This window comes from Hypomesus nipponensis, chromosome 17, assembly GCF_054491055.1.
Source record: "Hypomesus nipponensis isolate SF chromosome 17, ASM5449105v1, whole genome shotgun sequence".
NCBI classification, from domain to species: Eukaryota; Metazoa; Chordata; class Actinopteri; order Osmeriformes; family Osmeridae; genus Hypomesus; species Hypomesus nipponensis.
Window position 1 is genome coordinate 17,689,147 of NC_140377.1, and position 21,656 is coordinate 17,710,802.

At 40.7% G+C, this 21,656-nt stretch overlaps 2 protein-coding genes across 5 annotated transcripts; both read right to left on the minus strand.

The window, feature by feature from the left end:
• Positions 1-387: 387 nt before the first annotated feature.
• On the minus strand, positions 388-7,668 carry rnf25 (ring finger protein 25). Its single transcript, XM_084678498.1, has 10 exons — positions 7,342-7,668; positions 6,622-6,693; positions 5,165-5,261; positions 4,627-4,694; positions 4,299-4,368; positions 3,823-3,894; positions 3,427-3,570; positions 3,071-3,160; positions 1,690-1,827; positions 388-1,230 (listed from the first exon to the last, which is right to left on the minus strand). Exons 1-10 carry the CDS (start codon positions 7,356-7,358, stop codon positions 472-474), a joined length of 1,527 nt encoding a protein of 508 aa, XP_084534624.1. The 5' UTR covers positions 7,359-7,668; the 3' UTR covers positions 388-471.
• Positions 7,669-10,885: 3,217 nt separating this feature from the next.
• LOC146253772 (ras-related protein Rab-35) lies at positions 10,886-21,614 on the minus strand. 4 transcript variants are annotated; one of them, XM_084676610.1, is made up of 8 exons: positions 21,373-21,614; positions 20,008-20,201; positions 19,402-19,529; positions 13,503-13,553; positions 13,234-13,357; positions 12,017-12,141; positions 11,652-11,776; positions 10,886-11,507 (listed from the first exon to the last, which is right to left on the minus strand). In XM_084676610.1, exons 3-8 carry the CDS (start codon positions 19,454-19,456, stop codon positions 11,358-11,360), a joined length of 630 nt encoding a protein of 209 aa, XP_084532736.1. In that variant the 5' UTR covers positions 19,457-19,529; positions 20,008-20,201; positions 21,373-21,614; the 3' UTR covers positions 10,886-11,357. The 4 variants fall into 4 exon arrangements, with proteins under 4 accessions (XP_084532736.1, XP_084532734.1, XP_084532735.1 ...); XM_084676608.1 differs by adding an exon at positions 20,430-20,517 and having other exon boundaries at positions 19,402-20,201; XM_084676609.1 differs by having other exon boundaries at positions 19,402-20,201; positions 21,400-21,614.
• Positions 21,615-21,656: the final 42 nt, after the last annotated feature.

The window sequence follows — 21,656 nt, forward strand, 5'->3', positions numbered from 1 at the left end:
GGGTTGAGGTAGAAAAAAAAGATCCCTGAACTCTGATACGACAACTCTTCATAGAAGGGTGGAAGATATTAGGCTCACAGAAAAGGGAAAGGCAGAAAAGAGCATTAAAAAAAAGAAACAAAAAAGAAGTTAACTTCAATTAAACCAACCCTGTTGATGTATACTTCACTACCTTGTCACAAGATTTACCTGAGAGCTTAAAAGAAAAGGCACAAATGTTTGTTGATTAACCAAAGGTTTACTCAAATGAGATGCTGATGTTTCAAATCCCACATCATAATATTTGTAATATCTGGCACAGTCATTGTTTATCCCTAAGGAGTACATGAAAGTTATGAATAAGCAATAAAACAGAGATGCAATGAAATGAAAGACTTGACAGTGAACTTCATTGTTGAAGTATAACTTTATACACAAGCTGATTATTGAGGTTAGTATACATATGTTCGTAGGTCCTTCTACAGCCCTTTGTCATAGCACCCCCTTCCTCCCCACTTCGCCCTCCATCACTTTCTGATAGAAGACTCTCTCGTTTCCATGGCGAGACCTGCCTTCTCTACTACGAGGACTGTTGACTCTGCCCCTACTCCTCTCCCCTCGCCCAGCCCAGGGGTGGTGGTACAGGCCCTCCGGGTCATCCCATTGGTCAGTTCCTCTGCAACGCCTCTCCTGCCATTGGCCAGGCTGTTGACCCGAACGAGGCCCCCATCTCTTCCTACGTCCCCTCTCAGAGTTTTGAGCACCTCTTTGGCCATCGGTTTTTGAATCATCTAGGCTTAATTTGCTGCCGGAATGTCCATTTCCAGATTCCGGAACTCCTTGTTGGCTTAGGACTACGTAGCCCTCCCCTTCTGCCTTCAATGGTTGGGTTAGCTGTGAGTTTCCTGGTTTCTGATGGCTTGGGCTACCCTGAAGCTTTACTTTTGTTGGTGCATCAGAACAATATGCAGGAAAATTCTGGAAGTGGTCATGTTTCACTGATGACAGAGTGAGTTTTTCCAGGTGCTCCGTGGGAGGAGTAGGTATCCAATTATTAGGCCTCCCCCCTCCTGCTCTCCTGAACCTTTTAGATTGACCCTGTCGCCTGTGACCTGGACCGCTCCTGCGATGTGATTGGCCAGAGTGCTGCTGATCTTGAGTGGCACTTATTTGATTTTGAAAAGCAGCAGGATGGGAGGGCAGAGATTGGCTCAGGTTGACATCAACTTCAGTGCCATCACTTGTATCAGGCTGTAAAAGACAAAAGTGATGTGGGAGAAGTATTTCCTATGTTAATCACAATGTGTAGATCAGCTATTGCTATTATTTATTCATATAACTCTTTTCCTGCTGTAACTCTATTGTGTACTGATTACAGTCATGTGTCTGAGTGTTGGCTGCATGTTATCTTTGTTTTGTTTTTATTAACAAAATTGTGCCCACTGACCTTCATGCCTCAGTATTGACTATAACTACCATTGTGTATCTAAACTAGTTATTATTCTTGTCGATGTGTGAGTTACTTTCTTTCCAATTAGCTGGTTGTCTAATATTTATAAACCCAGAACCTGAACTTAAAGTCACACCATTCCATTGAAGATGGACAACAATTTTTTTCCTCAGGTGATAAGATTATAAGACTTCAGTTTTACTCACAAGAAACTTCAGGTTTACTTACAAAAGACACGTCATAAGCATCTGTGTCCCTACCTCATTAATATGTATGAGGAAGCGGTTAGACTCGGCCTCCGGGTCAATAATGCCACCCTTGGCCTTCTGTCGCTCCAAAAGGGTCTGATATTCCCGCCACTTCTTCCGAAACTCCGCTCCAAGCATTGCTCCCTCCATCTGATTTCAAGACATCCAGTCAACAATCTTGAACTTGAACAACCAGCAGTAGAGGTTAGAACCGAAACTGTACTGTAGCGAGTGGTACGTGCCAGTGGAGCGAGTGATACGTGAAAGTAGCTAGTGGTACATACCAGTGCCTCTACTGGCACATGACAGTTACTGTTCTGTTGACAGTGGTACGCAAGTGTCTCGTGGCAGTTGCATTGCATTTCTATGCATCCTACATTTGCATTTCGATACTCTGAGAAAATATAGTTGTTAATAATAGTTCATTATTTTCATATGAAGAACCATGTAAATAAATGACACCCATGATTGCAAATGTACTTTCTGGGTATTATACATATTGGAAACTACAAACTCTCCTGGATGCAAATCTGTTTAAATCACTCAGATATCTTTATCACAACTGAAGTTACATCATTTTAAAGTCGACCTGTGTCAAAAAGTTATAAGACAGAAAATCCTTTTGTTCGTAATGAGGTTGTAAATATAAATGTCAGTTTAAGTATAAGCTACATGAATAACTTCTCAGCAAGTTATTTTTAAGTTTAACAGCCTGACTTCATTGATCAGTTGTTAGGGGCTGCTGCAGCACTCAAAAGAGCAGGAAAACTGAGCATTTGATTTGACATGGCTTGAAAATCTTGCTCGCTGACATGTCCAAAAAACATTGAAATTGACAGTTTTTCATAAGTAATCATATACTTTTTGTACATTACAATGAAGTTTAGGGTGTCAACTATACAAAACATCTAAAATGTCAATTTTGACAAAAACGATTTTAGATCTTTTATGACCAATGAGAGGCCGCGACATCCACGGGTTTCCACAGGCCGCCACACAAAAATAAAAGTTTATAGCCTGTTCTCCTATTCTAAAAAGGCCGCGGGGAAGTTACATGACAGTAAACAAAAGCTGCAAGACACCCAATGCAACGGCCACAAGACACTTGCGTACCACTATCAACATAACAGTAACTGGCACGTACCAGTGGAGGCGCTGGCACGTACCACTCGCTCCACTGGCACGTACCACTCGCTACAGTATAGTACAGTTTTGGTTCGAACTAACTCACAACTAGCTCATCAAAATAGCTGAAAACTATGATTATTGTTGCTTAGGCAGTGTGTTTGAGTTCAAGATACAGATTTTAAGACTTTCTGCCAACATACATTTGCAAAAAAGGACAATGAATCTGCAAAGACAGACAACAGTACAAGTGTAATTCGAGGTTCACCTTTGGAAAGCATGGGGCAGGGGACATCAGAAGTTGGTCAACATCATAAGTGAAAGGCTCTCTACACACTGGACAAACAACTGTTAGCTCCTACAAGAGGCAAAAAAACAGGAAGGGAGAATGCTTAATGTCATGTAACTGCTACAAGACAACTTCCACAAGGCTGGATGTTTCAAATGTAATCCAGTGTTACCCCTATGTTAATTTTGTCGTGGCGGCACGGTATCAGAAAAAGGGCTGTACAAGATTTTAGGCCGTCTATCAGCAGTGATTGTTGTGCATTGAGTGCATGTCGGAGAATAGCAAGGACACGCGCTTCACAGCGCCCCCCCCCCCCCCCCCCCTTGTTGACTCACCTCGTCCAACTTCTCCCTGGATTTATCTTCCTCCAGCTCCTTCTCCCGCTCTCGTAGCTCGTTCTCAGAGTAGGTGATGTAGCGGCCCAAGCAATAGGAGTGAAAATAGTGGTAACAGCTTGTCTTTGTGAACGCTTCCCCTTCCTGGTCAAACAAACCAGCAAGCATACACACCAACCGCGTATATATATATATTTATTTTATATATTTTTGTCAACTTTCGGTAAAAACTGCTTGTAGGACTTCCCAGAAAGATGAAGATCGGCTCATTAGGGAGGGAACATATTTGACATGCATTTATTTTACTTGCTCATACAGTTAAAATCCAGTATTAAAAGTGAAGATGTCAAACTAACTGGCTTGATGACTACAATCAAAATGGATACATCAACTTACCTTAAATCCATAAAGACAAATGACGCAGTTTCCATGGGGAATATTGCTCTCAGTCAGAATCTCTTTGGCTTTCTAAGATACAGGAAAATTAAGGGAGGAAATTGTCAAAGTACTTGATCTGAAACTAAGCATACTAGTCTTCACAAAGGTAGTATGCAGGATAATGACACAAATTATAGCCCCTTTTATACAAATCCCACAATATTGCAGGAATGAAGACCAGTCAATCTGCCAGCTTTGCTTGTTTAGACTGAACCAAACAAAGCCATCATAATGCTGCCTTGTGTGTGCTTTTATTGCACGCCGGCTGTCCCTTTTACACAGATGTCGATTCAGCTCTGTGACTACTTCTGCTGCCACCTTATTGCTAGTACAACAATGACCCCCCATTCAATGTATGTACTTTTTACAAAGAACAGCAAGGTGGCATAAAGCCACAACATCCCAGCTTTAACAAGCTGTGTAAAATAACTCACCTCAATAAGCTGGTACAACACAGGTGAACCCAGACAAGACTCTGCCTCTGTTTGCAGACAATTTTGCACGCTGAGAGAGAAATGGAGGGAGGGCAGGAAATTAATTAAATGACAGGACATACAGATAGGAAAGTTTAGAGCAAATAGAGTCGTTGCTCAGCATTACAATTACAATACAGTAAAAAAAATATTAACAGATGTCAAATTGTAAATTGTGCATACTAGACTAAAACAGGACCCAATAAAGGGCCATATGAAATATGAATTTGATTTTATTAAAATGCACTTAACCAAAAGCAAAGTATTCCGAAAGATTCAATCTAGTTACCTTCTCAGCTTGTCATCGGAAAGCCCCCTGGGGTAATGTATGGATATGCAGGGAGGAGAAGATGGGTACTGACAGGACAAGAAAGACATCAGCCTAGAACATTTGGATGGTTCACACTTGGCAAGAGGCTGTGGTATTACAGTGTGGTATGAGCAAGAAAAATTATCAACCACCAGGGTAGTGATAGGAAATGTGTTTTTGTTATAACCTGATGGGGCTGACAACACCAGTTTCCCAGACATGGATTAAGCCTAATCCTAGAACTAAAACCTTTTTCAATGGAGATCTTCACTGAATTTTTCTCTTACTTTAGAACTAGACTTAATCCAAGTCTGGGAAACTGGGACTATTTCAGAATGTGGCACAGTGCACACTGTCTTATCTAAAATAAGCATGAGTTAACACAAAACAAAGAACTGTATGACAATATTGTACATTTCTCATATCTGTAAAGACCGCAACCTAGGAAGGGCCAATACCAGCTTCATGTAAGAAAATGGAACTCATTGTTTTTTGTGATGGATTCATGTGGTAATACCTGAGAGTCTAAACTCAAAGTTAGGGTGAGTCGGACAAACTGAGAGAGGGAGTCTTCAGCCGTGGAAGGGTGTAACACCAAGCTCACCTCCCATCCCCTGCAGATATGTTCAAGGACAATGTCAGTATGCACATAATGTCACACACTCAAACTCAGTCCACTACCAGTTATATCATAACATGTGAACATCGAACAATTGTGCACTGTATCTTTTGTTCTAAAATAATGTAAACTGTGTGACTGACTTGTTACCAATGTTACCAAATGGCCACGCACCAAACTTTGGGAAAGATAATCAATTCACAAATTAAAGTGAAGCAGTATTAAAGTCCCCCAACAATTATGATTAATATTTTCTTTAAGATGGTTCCCACATAAAAAGTATTGAAACACTCTGAAAAGTGTCTAGGAGCACATCTACGCTTTCTTCCTCATTGAAAAATTATTGATCTATGAGTAAGCAAATATCCAAGTTCACAACCACTGCTTGCTCTAAATTGATTAGTGAAAGAGCAGTGCGCATTAAGATGGCTAGCAATGGTATTGTATATTACCTTGGTTTAATGCATGCTCTTTACAAGTATATCAATAAGCAGTGGCGGTTTTAGCTTGTAAAAATATTATTTGTTAACGATTTTGACAATGTTTTGAGTTGGGTGCGGGGCCAACTTCACGCAGGTACAACTCATAGTGTGTCAGAATTTACTAATTGCATTACTGTACAAAGTTAGAGGTTTGCTATTTGATAGATTCCCCCGTTCGCCCCTTCCTCCGGCATCCAGTGAAGAGACCTGGGGCCAACCTATCCCCGTCCCCCTCCCCCATATCATACTTCTGAGTGGGAGACCTGCCGGCAGCCTGCCTAGTTCCCAAACTAGAATTAGGGCGCCCACTCCGACCAAATAAATTGTCCCACAGTCCCAGACGGTGACATTATATAATTGACGTGAAGTGCAATGAGCAATAGCAACAGCGGCGGTTCTATACACATTTTACTGGGGGGGCCAGAGTTTAATCAGAGGGGCACATTAAAAACGGAAACAAATGATATTTAAACATTAAATACTTTAATTTTGCTTTACATTAAAATCATACAAAATGCTCTGGGTCTCCCTCTTCCAGCTCCTCAACTCTCTCAATACCTTGACATGTTTCTCTAACTTTTTTAACTACTGGGGCAAAAAAGGTCCCTTCCTCAATTCATGATGACTACTACAAGAAAAACGAGTTAAAAAAAAATACTTTATTTTTTTGCCAACTCAGGGGGGGCAGGCACAATTTTACAGGGGCACTGGCCCCTGTAGGCCCCCGTGTAGAAACGCCCCTGAATAGCAAAACTCACTTTTCCGATTTTTTTTTGTGGCAGTCACCCTGTGCAATTCTTAACTCAATGTAATTTATATTGAATGTCTGCACATTCTGTACTAATATCCTGTTAGTACAGGATATTTACTCACCCGTCATCTCTCTTGATAACTTGCAGTTCTTCCAGGTAAATTGACTGAAGCACCTCAATTTCAGACAGCACGCTGTAAATATGTCACCGTTTGTTATCCGTAGTGCTACATTTACTGACAGACTGAATAAAAAATGCTGTCATAATACTGTACACATTTATTGATGGGTACCTTGGGAGTTGACATACTCTAATTGACAGACAGAAGCGAAGTACAAAGTGGGGGTGACTACAATAACTTACATGAATGCATGACCGTGGGGTCAGCATAGATTAATCGTTTACTAGCACAATCACTACAGTACGGTACAGTACGAACCAAGCTTGCATAATTTAAGAATTTGTAGCGAACAACTTTGTTATTGTGCTTAGTCTAGCTAACCTGCAATACATGTCAAACTTGATCACGAAGGCTACATACACGTACAAACACAAACCATAGCTAGCTAGCGACATCAAATCACTGACCAGCAATACGTGGTCAGATTGTTAGCTACAAGATATAGTCTAGCTAGCTGTAGGATATTTATGGTTACTTGTTAACGTTAGCAAATGTAACCATCTACTTAGTGCTAGCTAGCAAACAATCTTAAATTCCCGCAGACGTTTTAACGTTAGAAAACATGTATCTAATCATATACAGTACTTATTTGGTGAATCACTTGCGCGTTTTCCTTAATATATGTAATCTCAATAAACACACTAAGATCAGCAAACTCACTCGCTCTTTGCAGCCATTTTCGTTGTTGCATTACGATAGCCAACTGCGACCTACGCTGGTTCCATAAACCGGCTGGGGACCTATTTAACTGAGACACCTCGAAGTAGGCCTTGATCAGACCCCCGTTGTCATAGGTAATTCCAGTCATAAGAAACTGCTCCGTTGGACTGAGTATGGAGTGTGTTTCAACCGTACCCGGAAAAAAATGCCTCTTTGCTAAATTGGATAGACCTACAACCAATCAGAGCAACGTAATATGTTGTTTGTTGAAAACCAATTAAACCCAACCAGAGAATGTCTAATAAAGGGAGAACTCCCACTCTCGGTAAACTTCCGGGTTCTGAACTGGTTGCAGTTCCACTCAAGTTCCATATGAGGGCGCTAACGGTCGAGTTCAGAATGAATGGAGGTCTATGGAGCTATTACCCCTCAAAATCTAGCCTGACGTTGTCATAATCATAATTCTAGTCAGAATTTGAGTCTGAAAACTCAGTTGGACTGTGACTACGGGGAGTGTTTCAACCGAACTCGTAAAACAAATGCCTCTACGCTCAATTGGATAGACCTACAACCAATCAGAGCAACGTAATATCAGAGCCTGTTTAAGGAGAGCCTTGCCACTCCCTATTAAGCCCCATTGTACCGAATTTGGCTGCAGTTCCACCAGAGTTCCACTGGGGGTGATCGCGAGCGAGTGCATGTTGAATGGGAGTCTATGGAGCTAAACGGCTAAATTTGTAGTGGAAAAATCTCAGATTTGATTGTAGTTTGTGCATGTTCAACATGGATTATAGGTCGAAAGTTGAATGAACGAGTACTCATGTCCTTTTGATTTCTTACAGGGTGAGTCGTTGTTGCCCATAACACGCTAGCATTCTGCTAATTAGTTAGTAAAGGACTGATACGACCAGAGCTCCCGCTTGATGGCATCCGAAGCGGAATCAGAATGTCGGAGCATAAGCAACATTAGCAACAACATTAGCAAGCCAAAACTCTTTCTAGCATGTGTATTGACAGGGAGAGCCTAACCTGTCAGCTGCGTTGTCGATGCCCTGAGAGAAAAAAGTAAGTGACCAGAGCTTGCCGTCAAGCAGTAGCTCTGGTCGTAAGATGTGTATGACGTCAATGACATTTTCAAAAGCTTTTTAGAACAGAAAGGCGACTTTCAAAAAATCTAAAACCCGGCAGTGTGTATTTTTTTGGCCTCCCCTTTCGAATTCAGAATTCAAATTACTGGACAAAAAATTATATCCTGAGAAAAGTGGATTTTGAGGGGTACTGCTCCATAGACCTCCATTCATTCTGCACTCGCTCGTTAGCGCCCTCACATGGAATTTCAACCAGTTCAGAACCCAGAAGTTTCCCGAGAGTGGCAGTTCTCTCTATATTAGACATTCTCTGGTAATATGTTGTTTGTTGAAAACAAATTCAACCCAAGGGCTCTTTCGTGACGTTGTTAATTACGTTACTGTTGATCATCTGTCCATCATTGTATAAAGCCCGTCCTGGCAATTTCATTGGTCCGCCCAGATCCTGGTTCTATGTAGTCGTTCCCAATACGAGACCCTCCAGACCCAACTTCCCGACCAAATTTTTTTGTGGGCGGTGAAAAGTTGGGCTGGCAGCCAGGCTACTCAAAATCCACTTTTCTCAGGATATATTTTTTTTCTAGTAATTTGAATTCTGACTTTGAAAGGATGCAGAAAAAATACACACCCTGGGTATTAAATTTTTTGAAAGTCACCTTTCTGTTCAAAAAAGCCTTTGAAAATGTAATTGACGTCATACACATCGTACAACCAGAGCTACTGCTTGACGGCAAGCTCTGGTTTCTTCCACTTTTTTCTCGAGGCATCGACAACACAGCTGACAGGTTAGGCTCTCCCTGTCAATACACATGCTAAAAAGAGTTTTGGCTTGCTAATGTTGTTGCTAATGCTCTGACATTCTGGTTCTGCTTCGGATGTCATCAAGCGGGATCTCTCGTCGTAGTCAGTCCTTCACTTACCAATCAGCATACATTAGCAGAATGCTAGTGTTATGGGCAACAACGACTTACCCTGTAAGAAATCAAAAGGACATAAGTACTCGTTCATCCAACTTTTGACCTGTAATCCATGTTGAACATGCAAAAACTACAGTCAAATCTGAGATTTCTCAACGACAATCAAGCGAAATAGACAAATTTAGCCATTTAGTTCCATAGACTCCCATTCATTTTGCACTCGACCGCGATCACTCCCAGTGGAACTGCAACAAAATTTGGTACAATGAGGCTTAATATGGAGTGGCAGGCTCTTCTTAAACAGGCTCTGGTGGAAACTGTGTAGGCCATGGTGTAGGCTTGCCTGGTCCTTACCAGACCCTCGTACATTTCATTTGTACAGAAGCAAAATCCAAATTGAGCGGAAGTACGAAGGAGCCAGGCTAGGTTTAGGCTACCTGTGGCCAAAACTAACGACATGGAAGCTAATCTTAGGCTGTGTTCACACTTTACTTCTTTTTTCAGAAAAAGGCGCTGAAGGCTACATGCAACCCTATGGGAAAAGGAAAAAGGTTGCTTTTTAAAAACTTCTAAAAAAGCGCTGAGCCCGACGCCTTAAAAAAAAAAAAAAAATCTCAACTTTTCAGAAAAGCGCCGGGTGACGTCAAGTGCCTTTTTGACAGCTGACCAATCAGGACGAGGAGAGTAGGTACGGGTGTAACCTACCTTATGCTGGGGACACACTATATGATTTTTTTAGTCTTATAAGATTTTCAAACTCTGAGAGACCACAAACATGAGGACAAAAAATCCTAGATTTAGCCATGTTGCTCCTACAGTGTGTGGTCACTCTTAACACACCTCACACCAAGGGAACATCTGATCAAATCTGCGGAGCCATCCAGATAATTGGGACATATGTTACCTAGGATTGTCAGAAGGGCCGAAATCGGCCCGATTATCCTGTAGTGTGTCCCCAGCATTAGTTACCAGGCTATGGCTCCTCAAACGCCAAAGCAAGTAATTGCATTTTTATTTAATTTATTGCACGGCCTTATAGTGCAGGCTAGGGCTATAAGGCAAAGACCAAAGCTACGGCATATGGTGCACGCATTGATAGGTACAAGAATATTGTCATACTTGTCAGCACCAGAATGTTCAACGTCTATGAAGTTAAACGTCTTTGGCGAACTATTTCTCTGCTGATCAATACTACAAATGGTAACAAATAAATTGTAAAAAGACACACTGTGTTAAGTAATTTTTTGGGCAAGTAGCCGTGTAATAACTGGGATAATGTATGGAACGCCGTTCTTATTTTCCCGATAATGACAACGGCGTTCTATACATTATCCCTTACTTAGAAAACATGTAATTTTGTTCATTGATGACACGTTTGGACCATCTACTCTTCGATGCTATTGGTTAGTGTTGGAACCAACATACCCACCCCCCTTTTGACGTTGGGACCAATACTGCCCAACAAAAGGCAGTATATAACACACCAGAGTTTGTTCAAACCAAACCAAACCTGGGAAGTGTGAACACACGCTAAGTCTGTTGCTAGATTAGGGTTTTAATGATCGTTTTTACATTTCTGAGAAGTGGTTTTCATTTCAATAATAAAATGACATTAATAAACACAAATAACTACAAAAGACGTTTTGCACATAAGTGGTTCACTGCCCAATCTTGACACCCATTCTTAGTGCAAAGTCAAAATAAATTCCAGTCTTTTCCCCATTCAGTGGTGATAGACTTTGGCAGAACTCTCCCTTGGTCTATCCTATTCATTTCAAACCAGACCCCTTTTTACCCAGTGTAGCCTCTTCTGAAAACATAGAACCATTCAATAATAAGTCTATTAATTGTGTATAAAAAACATTACTTTACACACCTCCATTATCCATGTTATGTTCAATAGTCTAGGTTGGGATATTTCCCCAATTAGTTGCTCTCAATCATGTTTGGAAATGTAAACAGGGCCATTGCCTCAACAGTTGTTTGTCGTTTTCTTCATTGGTCCTATAGTTCAGCAACACTTTTTCCCCCTCTTCCTCCTTTCTCTGTCTCTATGTGAGTTGATATGAACCGTGTCCTTCTCTCTCTCCCTTTCTTTCTCTGTACGAATCTGGCTTTGCTTCTTTGCCCGGAGAACCATGTGAGTGAATTCCATAAACATCTGAGGGGAAAAATGGAAAGTGGGAGCAGAGATTACAACAATGAACAAAGAGGTAATAAGGATAGACTGACCCCAACCCCCCACCACACCCCCATCTGGAATCTGTCTGGACCCCCAATGTAAGAAGGCAGATTTCCAGCTCACCTCTTCTACATTAATGTTCTCCTTGGCACTTGTCTCAAACACCCTGACTCCCACTGACTCCCCAAACCGCAAGGCATCCTGGGTGTCCACCTGTTTCCTGGTGGGGTCTTCATTTTTGTTCCCCACTAGGTAAAACAAAAGAATGGAGGGTGAGAAAGATTTTGAGGTACTTTTACAGTACATCTCTTTCTTCCTAATACATCTTTACTCACATTTAACAGTCTTTTACTTAACCAACACAATTGAAAAATAATTACCATACCAATAATATCACACTTGCCTATACATTTTCAGGATTATTCATCAATCAAATGATCTTGAACTGCCTAAAACTCAAAGTACACCTATGGAGGGCCCAAACTCACCCAAAATCTTACAAACGTTGTCACAGTTCTGAGAAATCTCATTGAGCCACCTCTTCACATTCACAAAAGATTCCGGATTTGTGACATCGTAAACAATGATTACTCCATGGGTGTTTCTGTAGTATCTGTGGGACAAGAAAGAATGCGTAAATAAGGATGGCAAATTAAGTTTTTCAAAGAATATTGATTGTATGACCAAATAAAATACATAATTTTGGCACACTGTCATGAGCATACCTGCAAACTCTGAAGGGCTGAAAAAGGTGACACATTTTATACAGCCCAGCCCAGCCCCACCCCCCCCCCCCCCCCCCCCCTCCCGAGAAGAAAATAAAGGAAAATACGTCAGGTAACATAGTCAAAACAACAAACCAAAAAAAGTCCGGAAACGTTATTTTGGACGATTATTCCTCCACTTCAATAATACCAATTGGTATTGTGTTTATATCGTTGGAAAGATACAACTAGTAAGGATCGTGCATTCGTGGAATGAGCAACACAGCTAACCATGTGGGTAGCGGCCCAATTTTTTTTGCCAAAATCCCCTTCACATGGGTCTTGACCTTGATCTTTAGCCAGGCCCAGCTCCATTTGCACCTTAGCCCGGAGTCCAGCTGTGCTATAGTCCTTCTCTTTAAGCTCGCTCATTCTGGAAAACAATTGTCAATATTTGATGTGCTGGACCAGGGCTACTTTTTCATGATCATAAACTTTTGTTAAGGCTAACTCCGACTGCATTAAATCAACGTTAAATGATCTGCCAGAGCAGGTGTTTCTCATTAAACCAGACACCAATTGGTCTTGTTTCATTACGTGTTCGTAATGAAATTACGAACGTATTTAGCTTCAACATTGTAGGTAGGCTACTGCAACACATGTCGCTGATCTTACGTTAGCTGACAAGATGACGAGTCAACAAGCCGACTACTGTAACCTTTTCAAAGAAGACGCTGCAGGTGACTTGCCTGACGTGTCACCAAAGATGCTTTACTGTGAAGACGACCGCAATAGGTTTTTGAAACTCCCGTTTATGGGAAATTGTAACACCACCCCCCCCCCCCCTAAAATAAAAACTGTCCGGATCTACACAATTCACGAGGATGATATTTTTTTCATTCAAAACTGATATTTTCACCAAAAAGTGACAAGTTTGCAGGTATGCATGAGTTATGTGAATCTAACATGACCCAGTTTTACAGTATAAACAGATGGCTTACGTGGATGTGATAGTTCGGAATCTCTCCTGCCCTGCTGTGTCCCAGATCTGCAGTTTAACTCTTTCCCCATCAATGTCTATGGTACGAATTTTGAAGTCCACACCGATTGTAGTGATGTAGCTGCCTGAGGTCACCAAAGATAATAGTGTTTAGTTTTCCTGACTCAACCCCCCTCCCAATGAAAACATGAATAAGGGCAGTCATAACAAATATTATATCTAAACTAGACATTCATAAAAGCACCAGAAATAAGAGCTCTTTCAACACACCAGAGAAGGAGTTGTCTGCAAACCGCAGCAGTAGACTGCTTTTCCCTACATCTGAGACAGAGGTAGAAAGTAGAAGGTGATGACAATGTCAATAGGAAATCAAGCATCCCTTTTCCACAGTACTGACACGACAACCAACCTACCAGTTACAGGTTAAAAAAAAAAGTTCCCAATGATGGGGTTCCCAATCCTGGTCCTCGGGCCTCCCTGCCCGGCATGTTTTAGATGTTTCCCTGCTCCAACACACCTGATTCAAATGATGGGTCATTAGCAGGTTTCTGCATAACTAGATAACGACCCATTCATTGGAATCAGGTGTGTTGGAGCAGGGAAACTTCTAAAACATGCAGGGCAGGGAGGCCCGAGGACCAGGATTGGGAACCCCTGGATTAGACCAAATTAATTTGATTAATTTATTAAATCTTCCATTTGATTTACACTAACAATATTTGATAAGACTAGCAATATGTCTGGTAGTTTTCCAATCTATAAAAACATTATTCAACATTATAATTATATTATAGTAAGGAGATTTACTGACATTCTGCCAAGTGGCTTGAAAAAAAACATTTCCCAAGTCTTTAGAGGTTCAACTTGTAAGTTACATTTTTCACCAATTGACCTTGATTGCTTGAATCATTCAGTGACAAGATTTACATTTATAAATTTAGCAGACGCTAAATGCATACATGTCAATATTGAAGATGTTTAAAGTGTCAAGCACTAGGGATGCCACCATTCTCAATAGAATATCAAACCGTTCGGTACGACATCCTCAGTTCAATACCCACTTTAGAATTGCATTTTTTGTTTGAAATAATTTCTGTGTGTTTAATTTCTCTCTGAACTGGCTGTTTGTGTGCCCTTGAGTCTACCACTGTTGCCAAAAAATCTCACCAAAAGTCGCAATTGGCTCTCTGAAAAGTTGCGGGTCGCTAGATGAGATTTTTTGGCGCTAGGGAAGGTAAAAGGGGCAAAATCTAGCGACACAGTTGCTAAATTAGCAACACTGGAGTCTACTCGCTGAGATGAGGAAACGCCACCCTGCAAGTAAATATTCTTTCACCTGGCACTTAAGATAGTCGATTTTTAGCTTTAAAATTAAGAAAGATTATTTGTCTCCTTAACCTTCTTAATGTTCCTGGAGCCTGTTGCAGTAGCTGTGCTTAAATTCTCTCTTAGTCTAGGGTGCAAAGTTCACACTAAATCTTAAAGCTTTAGTGACAAACTAACTAGTTTAAACGTATCGATGTTTGGTTGCACCACGGAGATGTAAGGTTCATCTTAGCTACACTAGCGTAAAGTCCACATTAATCAAAATATTTATGACGTTTACCTTTCTGTGGCCAATCAGTGGAAAGCACTATTCTTGATGCAGTGTTTAGTACCGTGTTGTCAAATCATATCAAATGAGCTGTCGGGCTGACAATATGGGACAATGTTGATACATCATAGACAACCGCAAAAAATGATTATATTTGCTTTCCAAAACTGCAACATTACCGTCTAATTTAACATTAAAAGCTTTGCTAGTTAGACCTAGCCTAATAATATAGTTTAATGCTGTTGACATTAGTTTGTGTACCTTTTCAGAGATTTGGCCATGTCTGACCATAGGACAAAACATTTAATAAAAAATACTTCACACATGAAGAAATCCTCATCCTGCTCATATGGGAGAACATCAGCAAGCCCATACAAAATTAGCACGCAGAATTCTGATGAAAACCATCAGATTTTTTTTAAATGGGAGGGAGTCAGGTGGCTGAGCGGTTTGGGAATTGGGCTAGTAATACAACGTTGCCGGATCAATTCTTGGCCGTGCCAAATGACGTGTCCTTGGGCAAGGCACTTCACCCTTCTTGCCTCGGGGGAATGTCCCTGTACTTACTGTAAAGTCGCTCTGGATAAGAGTGTCTGCTAATTGACTAAATGTAAATAAACTTGTCAACTCATTGTATGTCTATTCTGTGATTAGTAAGCAAAGGAAGTCTGTCAACCCTGAAACTGATGCAGCAACGCTCATGTTAGACTAGCTACTGTAGCCATGATTCAAATGTTAGCCAAAAATGTAAAGATTCAGCCCAGAAGAATTCAGACGGAAATAGTTGTCAACCAGGGAGTTTTCGGGCGATCTTTATCAGAATGGAGAAATCTTGCAATAAAATTATCCAAAAGGTTGAATATCTTTAAAGCTATATTAACTCATTATGCATCAGTATAATTCCACAGATTTGCAGTCTGAATAACCGCAGAAAAGGTCAAATTAATCTGCAGATTCCATTTGGGCTTGCATATCAGACACCATAATGCAAAAGGAGTGGAGCACAGGTATGTTAAAAGAAGTGAGGAAGAAGTGGATTGACTTGAAGATACAAGCCATTGAGGACTTTCCACGAAATTTCCCAACAGGAGGTGAACCAAAAGCCAGACATGGGACCATTCTCATCTCTAGTATTGGAAATGGTTGAAGAGGATTCCCCTAATTGGCTTTCATGTGGGGAAGAGCAGAAGAAGGTCCTGCACCTGATTCACTCGAACCTCACCCACCATACAGTCTCCCCCTACCTGCAGAAGCCTTTCTGCTTGAGCCAGCATCCCTCCAACCTCCAGAACCCACCTTTACTAGACTGAATGTAGTCATCAGTAAGCCTACACAGTCCCATATGTATAACTCCAGCAGCCACCTACCACCAGTAGCCAAGCGTGCTAAAGGCAAGAGAAGGCCTCTTGCTCCGAGCACAGAAGTTGATATTAACACACTAAAAGGCCTTTGCACACTAGACTCGTTTTTTTTCTTTTGAGCGATAAATTCGCACCTGTATCCAGACACTGCAAGCTTGCACATCAGTGACAATATTTTTCTGAGCAATTTTGCAGCATTAAATTTTTTCTGGACCCAGTTAGATTGTTAAGGTTTTGCGTGCATCATGTGCACATCTGACCAATCGAAATGCAAGTTGTTGACCATGTCACAACTGTCAGAACATTGGACATGGCGGATCATATCATTGTAATTGGACCTCAGCACCTGGTTTTATACAAGTGAAAGAAACTACAAGGACCACAACTTTACATGTGGAGAGGAATATCAAGGGAGCTTCATTGTATATGTTCAATTTGCCATGCCAATTTGTCTTGTGGTGGCAAGGACCCTAAACAATACACAACATCTCCACTGTTAAAACATTTGTGTATGAAACATCCAAAAGAAATCAAGAAATCTAAAAGGCTAATATTTGGGATATTGATTGGATCTTGAGATAGGCATATGGTATTAGTGAAAAAAGTTTTTCCCAGTTGTCTTCCTGGCATAATGTTGCCCAGTCTTTATTTTTTTACAGTTTAAATAAAATGAAAAAATACACTGCTATGGACGTTGTTTACTTCATTAATGTGTTTACTGTGTTAATGGACTGAGAACAGGAGTAGGATTTGGTATTCGGCAGACTCTTAACCAGTGGATTCGGTATTCGGCCAAACCCCAAAAATCTGGAATTGGTGCAACCCTAATTATTATTTGGGACCGAGCAGCAGCGAAGCTGTGGCACCTATTGTTTTTGTTAGTTTTATTATTATTATACTTAGGACTAGGAGTCTATGGAAGCCCATAGAACCGATTGGTGAAAAGTTTTGAAATTTGGCACACTGATTTGGAACGTCTCCTGATTATTGTCACCAAGTTTAATGTCGATCTCTGAAGCACTATAGTGCCACCGAGGCGTCAAAGTTGGAGGTGTGTTTACGCCCAAAACTTTTGAACCATGAGACCGTTTTCCTTAAGTGAGGTATCATTGGATTCATTAGATGCAGACGATACGATTGAACTCTATGGCGTCATAGTCAAATTTTGTCTCAAAATAACATTTACCAAATGCATCGGCATGTTACAAAACTTGGTATACTGTACGTCTTTTGCGCAACGCCGTGAAGGTAATCAAAAGTTTCGGGGTAGCGCCACCGCGTTGCCGAAAAGTATAATGGGATTTTTTTAAAGCTGATTTTTTTTGTTATACATTTTGCTTTGCTGCTTTAGCTTAGATTTCCATATCAAATGCTGCTTGGCCCCTTCATTGCTGCTTGCAGCTATATTTAGATATTGTGTTCTTAATAAATGTATTGCAGTATCCAGTCAGTATAGACCAAGTTAGATGAGGATCCAGAGCCTGTAGAGATTAAAGTAAAGAAGGCAATGATGTTGGAATTAAGTGTAATTGTATGCTTCTGTGCAAACAGGCCCATCAGCTTTTCAGAACACCTATGCACCACTCCATTACATTTCAGGTCTTTGTATGTGCTGAATTGTCACTGTCACACATTCTCACTGACACTTGCTGTCATGCTTTGCCCCATGCCATTTGATCACCTAATTTATAATTACAAGATCAGCATCACACACAATCTGAGTGTTCATTGAGTGGTATCCCTTAACAAAGTAATTCTCGTTGTCTTTGGGTCCCTTAATTTTGATGTGGGTGCCATCTACACAGCCAAGTATGTCGGGGATATCGGTTTTCTGATGTTTCTGACGGGTCATATTTTGTGGCTCAGGCTGTGTTGGAAACTGAACATAGTTGTTAAAGCGCTGACACAAGGATAGTGCAACTTCTCCTCTACATACAGTAGATGTATGCACGAGAATTGAATCCACAACCTAGTTTTGAAATGATCCTGTAGCAAAATATGTTAGTGCCAGTCTGCCACACACTTTTAGGGACAGACTTGGGCCCCGTTTCTGTCGGTGTCATGTTGCAAGTCTGCTGCTAGCAGGTTGGTAATTCTCTGTATCTCTACTCATGCAAAGCGCGGGTATAAATCAAAGTCATCATAAATATCCATGCGGTGTTATCTATCACAAAGAAATTGTTGCCGACGCAAAAAACAGGCATTATAATTCGCCTCCGCCTCATCTTCCAAATTACCCCATCCTTCAAAACGACGCGCCATGCCAACCGTTATTTTACTGTTGCCACACGTGAAAAAATGTGGTTAAAAAAAACGAGGTATGTATTTAACTGAGGGCTAACTGTATTGCTGCATCCCTATTAGGGATGGGAATCTTGGTACCTCACGATTCGAATCGATTATTGGGGTCACAATTCGATTTTTTTTAAATCAAATTTCGATTAGATATATGCCTACTTTGATTCCAGTGTAGTATTTAGTGTTAGTTGTTTCTATTTGACTTTGATGGGCAGTTAAGTGAAGAAAATAAAAAATTGACATTTGTGAATCGCTAGAAGACTGAATTGCGATTCATAAGTGAATCGAGTTTTCCCCCACCCCTAATCCCGATGAAGCATGAGCCTCTACACCAGTCTTGATACTTGTGAGTGAAAGTAAAGGCATTTGGACTGGAACCTTTATACCATAATACTACTGTCAATTAGGGTTCCAAAGGGGCCAAAAAAGTCTGGTTCATTTTTTGAAACTTTCCATGGGAACTTCAGCTGGGGAATTTCTGAAATATTGAACACTTCTCAGTCAGAAAGCTACATTTATGAGTTATAAATTAAAACCTACGTTCTTGTATTTGTTAGTTAAATATTAATACCATACATCAAATATATTTACCCTATTAATACCCAAAACTTACTAACTGGATGTAGTCCTTGGGCTCAAATGCAATTCAATAGTCCTGCTGTAGTGTGCAGGATTCTATAAATTATCTGTGCATGTGATGGAGGAATGCACAGGGTAGAAATTCAACAGAATTTGCATTAAATCTGGTTCTTTTAACCAAGATTGTGCAGCAAAATTCCCAAAATGTTGCAACCCTACTGGCAATGCAAGGTTTCAAATCTAGCCTAAGTGAATTGCAAAACAAGTCTAGATATTGTGGCAAACTTAAGGATAACTCAACATTATTGTCAGGATTTGAACATTAAGATGCACTGACTGGAGTCTCCGATGATTAGAAGCTTGAAGAGATGGTTGTAGTCCTTTCCCGCCATGTTAAAGAGCTCTGTTGGATGTCTCTTCCTCTTCCAATGAATGTGGTTATACTGCAGCAGAATCCTGTGTTCCCTAGATCCAATACAATTAACTTTTGTAAAATACTGTAGCAGTTCAGAGGCAGAAGATTAATTTTTTTATCCTGTTGAATTTCTCATTTATCTTCACTGTCCAACTCTATTGCCGTTGACACTGTGTTCCAAAGTGCCAAAGTCTTCTTTAACTTGGGAGTCTATGGCCTGTGATCCCACCTCAGTTCCAGTTCCTCCCACTAACACATGTCGGGGATTCCCAATTAATTCCAGTCAGACATAACAAGTTTCTCCTCTTTCTGTTCCCCTCAGTCCACTGTAGCATTGTTTTAACACTTGGTTCCTAAGATTTTTAAAATATTTGTTCCCCACGTTAAATGGCAGCAGCAGTATGGACTTTGCTTGAAAGTCTCCACTACACAGTTCAAGACTATTCAATCAAGCAATTGCACCTCCCTCCATGTCCGCACAAAATAGGTCATTAACTACAGTTAAAGATTCATTATTTTTTTCCATACGCTCTTCCAGTGTTGGTATCATAGCTGTACGGAAAAAGGGACACAAATTGGCAGTTCTTAGCAAAAATAGACTTCTTTTTCACAGAAGTTTAATCCACTGAGCAGCCTCCGGTCTCAATCTCTCGATTCCGCTTCCTCTCCTTGGTTATAGGTGAAAGAGAAGTGGCTAGCTTGTCTGTTTCCTGCCAAAATCCCTGAACGAGAGAGAAAGTTAATGATACAGTTAACAAATGGTAAATCAATATGAAGATGAGCATTGAAGCCTGGCACTTTAATGAATTGTCATACATTTCTGATGATCTTTTGCCACTATGTCAATACTGTTGGTGTAGCCTGTCCTTATAACAGCTGTGATACTAAATTTAACTACTGCACCCTCTCGACACACATCTAGGCTTCCATGAATTTCCACTTGAACTCACTAGGTAGCTGGGTGAAGGAGAGGCAAGGTGAGGCCAAAAGGTTTTCTGACTTCAATATGGACATTGATGGACGAAAGCATAACCTAAACTGTCATAACAGAAATTCGCCCTAAACTCTGGGGGAAACAAATAAATACAGCCATAGCAGTCATTTTTCATGAGAACAGGAAAGTGTAGTTGACTATCACTAAAAAGGATGGAAGAAGAAATGGGAATCAAAGAGAAATAGCTGATTCCCGTTACTGTAGTAGCTAGTAGTAGTAGTACACCAAAACATTACTGCTAAAGCTCCTAAACTGGGTGTGTAATCAGTGTTGAGATTTGACTTGGGTTGCAGAAACCGTAATATCAATTTATATGAATACATTCTAGGGTAAAGAGGTTATCGTTACTCGCTAGTTAACTTAGCTAGCAAGTTTAGCAAACAATGTTCTGAAAAAGAAAAGTATGTGTTCCAGCCACAGGGCAAATAAAATTATGTAATTATTTTCATCTTGTCAACTCAAACCCGCTAGAGGAAGTCAGGATTTGTCAAGTGGTGATAAGGTCAGTTAAATACCGTCTAGTTCAGAAAACTATATTACCCTGGCAACTACAGTAGCCTGCAAACAGTAGTTAACTTCGCAAACAATAACGAAGTTGCCTAGAATTGGAAACAGCAGTAGCCAGATAAGATCAGCGACAATCTAGCGAGCTAACGCTCGTTAGCCAGCAAACAGCCACCTACACTGCGCTAGAAAACTATGTAGGCTAACTCCCTAGTGCTAATGCAATCAGATAACTACAGTAGTTGTTAAACTTAGCCTGTAGCCTAGCTAGGCTAGCAAGCACTTTTGGCTATGTCTACTAATAAAACATGTCCAGAATCGTCTTTAATCAGCGGAAGTACCAGAATGTTTTAAGGTTTTTTATGACCAATTATGATTGTGTCGTTAAAACTTACGGCGATGTCTGGGTTCGCAATACTGACGTTAGAATTTGTAGTCTTCCGTTTGAAGAAGTATGTTCAATACGTCGCGGTTCCTGAAGAATGACAGTTCGGAGTGTCGTGGTCCACGAACCGTTGTGTCGGGCCACACCTGAGTTGAGTCACCCACACATGCTTCTGCTAAATCATGTGCCCTTCTTTTTCTGAAAACCTCCCTCCTCCTTTTCCTTCTTCACTCACGCCAGTTGCCCAGTCAACACAATTGGATCCCGATAACATTCCTCATGCAATTTTCAGCC

Excerpts from the sequence above, each read along its gene's own strand:
- rnf25 (XM_084678498.1), bottom strand. Across the intron at positions 4,695-5,164 it reads CTTTGAGTTTAGACTCTCAG|TACCCATCTTCTCCTCCCTG; the intron begins GTATTACCACAT and ends TTGTCCTGTCAG. Across the intron at positions 4,369-4,626 it reads TCCGATGACAAGCTGAGAAG|CGTGCAAAATTGTCTGCAAA; the intron begins GTAACTAGATTG and ends TTTCTCTCTCAG.
- LOC146253772 (XM_084676609.1), bottom strand. The coding sequence starts at position 19,456 with ATGGCGGGAAAGGACTACAACCATCTCTTCAAGCTTCTAATCATCGGA. Across the intron at positions 13,358-13,502 it reads TGCAGACAACTCCTTCTCTG|GCAGCTACATCACTACAATC; the intron begins GTGTGTTGAAAG and ends TGGTGACCTCAG. Across the intron at positions 11,508-11,651 it reads AGAACATTAATGTAGAAGAG|ATGTTTATGGAATTCACTCA; the intron begins GTGAGCTGGAAA and ends TTTTCCCCTCAG.